We start from the raw sequence: 1,603 nt of genomic DNA, 5'->3' as shown, positions 1-1,603 counted from the left end.
TCATGATTGTACATACTACATAAATGCAGTTGTAAAGAAAGTTGCTAGTGAGCTCAAACTGGGGCTTTTTTATTTTTTATTTTTTTTAATTCTACTACCACAGATTTTGGATGCTTTATGTGTAAACAAATTTCCATTTCATTATGAAACTATAACCATTTCCTCAGAATAAAAAAGCAGGCAATAAAAATTTTTTGGGAGACATATCATAATAATAAAGTGTCTCAACAGTCTTTTTGGACTGATAATAGTATATCTGATTATCTGAGTATCTCACCAAATTGCCTCAATTGATCTGTTGAGGAAAGGGAGAGAATGTTTGTTTGTATGTGTATTGTATTTGAAAGACTGCCTAGCTGCTGATACTAGTTTGTAGCAATTCCTGCCATACTGTGGTACTTGCCAAGCTAAACTGACCTTTTTTCTGGGGGGAAGAGGCATTTTCTCTGGGTTTTGGTTTTTTTTTTTGTTTTTTACAGTGTCTTTTACCCTTTTGTTATACCTCTTTCATCTAAAAAAATCAAGGAATTTCGTAAAAGTTTCTGTTACTCTAATAGAGGCACATATTTAGAAGGACTCTTACAGGTATGCTCTACAATAACTAAATAAACAAAAAAATTCTTTACTACAGAAAACTCCATAATAAATCAGGTGCTAAAGTTTTACAAATAGTGCTTGTCAAGTACATGGTTTAAGAGATTGGTTTGTGTTTTTCACAAGGTTGGAGAACTGTTGACGTCGAAGGTGTACTGAACTTGTGGCTGTAAAATCACTGCAAAGCTCATTTGTGCATAGTCCAAGAATCTCCTGAACAGTCATTGCATTTAAACCAGGCTGTTAATGTTTGGCAAAATCACGTTCCCAGTCTTTTAGATATTAGTGTCCAATATTTGGAAATAGTTAAATGATGCAATCTCTTGAGAATAAGAGAAACTTTTTTCCATTCTTCCAGGTGCCATTTCCTCTGAAGAAATAATTAAATATGCCCATAGGATCAGTGCTAGCAATGCTGTTTGTGCCCCGCTGACATGGGTACCAGGTAACTATCGTGTTTATGACAAGAGATTTCTTTTTTTGTAATAAATCATGGTTAATATCTGGTCTTATAACGTTTATATACCATAAAAACCACGGGGGTTTATTAAAGTAACATTATTTTCAGCAGTTATACCTAATATTTTCAACAAAAATGGATATCCAGTTCACATGTATTCAAAAAACTATGTTTCCATTAACTGACTGGTGTCCTCTGCTCTCCTTTGTTTGCCTTTTTCCCTTGAATGTTGGCTTGGATTGTAAGTTAAAACCAAGTATGCTAAAGGCTTTTATGCATGCCTGGTTGCGTTCTCTTTTGCCCCTTACAATATTCTTTTCAGAGGATTTAAGTAATCCGTGGAGTCAGAAGCAGGACTTTCATTCAGCACTATTTCAATTTTGGGTACTACCTGCTTGTTGTCCGAAATGAAAATGTGTCTGATCCAGTTCCTGTCCTTGCCGTTTAGATATGAAGTAACAGGGCGAGCAAAGATATCTTCTAAACATGATGGAATTTTTTTGGTTGTAGTTGTTTTAGGTTGTTTGTTGGGGTTTGTTTTTTTTTTTT

At 34.5% G+C, this 1,603-nt stretch overlaps 1 protein-coding gene across 1 annotated transcript in view; it reads left to right on the top strand.

Annotated features, from left to right (window-relative positions):
* Positions 1-1,603, top strand: part of MED4 (mediator complex subunit 4) — an 8,070-nt gene that overhangs the window by 3,417 nt on the left and 3,050 nt on the right. Inside the window, exon 5 of the mRNA XM_027890804.1 lies at positions 953-1,039. Coding sequence (XP_027746605.1) covers positions 953-1,039 — 87 coding nt within the window. The remainder of the gene's footprint in view (positions 1-952; positions 1,040-1,603) is intronic.

This window comes from Empidonax traillii, unplaced genomic scaffold (assembly GCF_003031625.1).
Source record: "Empidonax traillii isolate 1590-97213 ecotype Southwest subspecies unplaced genomic scaffold, ASM303162v1 scaffold298:size702513, whole genome shotgun sequence".
In the NCBI taxonomy this organism is placed as follows: domain Eukaryota; kingdom Metazoa; phylum Chordata; class Aves; order Passeriformes; family Tyrannidae; genus Empidonax; species Empidonax traillii.
The sequence above is the reverse complement of the archived record's forward strand: the minus strand, read 5'-3'. Positions and strand labels throughout refer to the sequence as shown.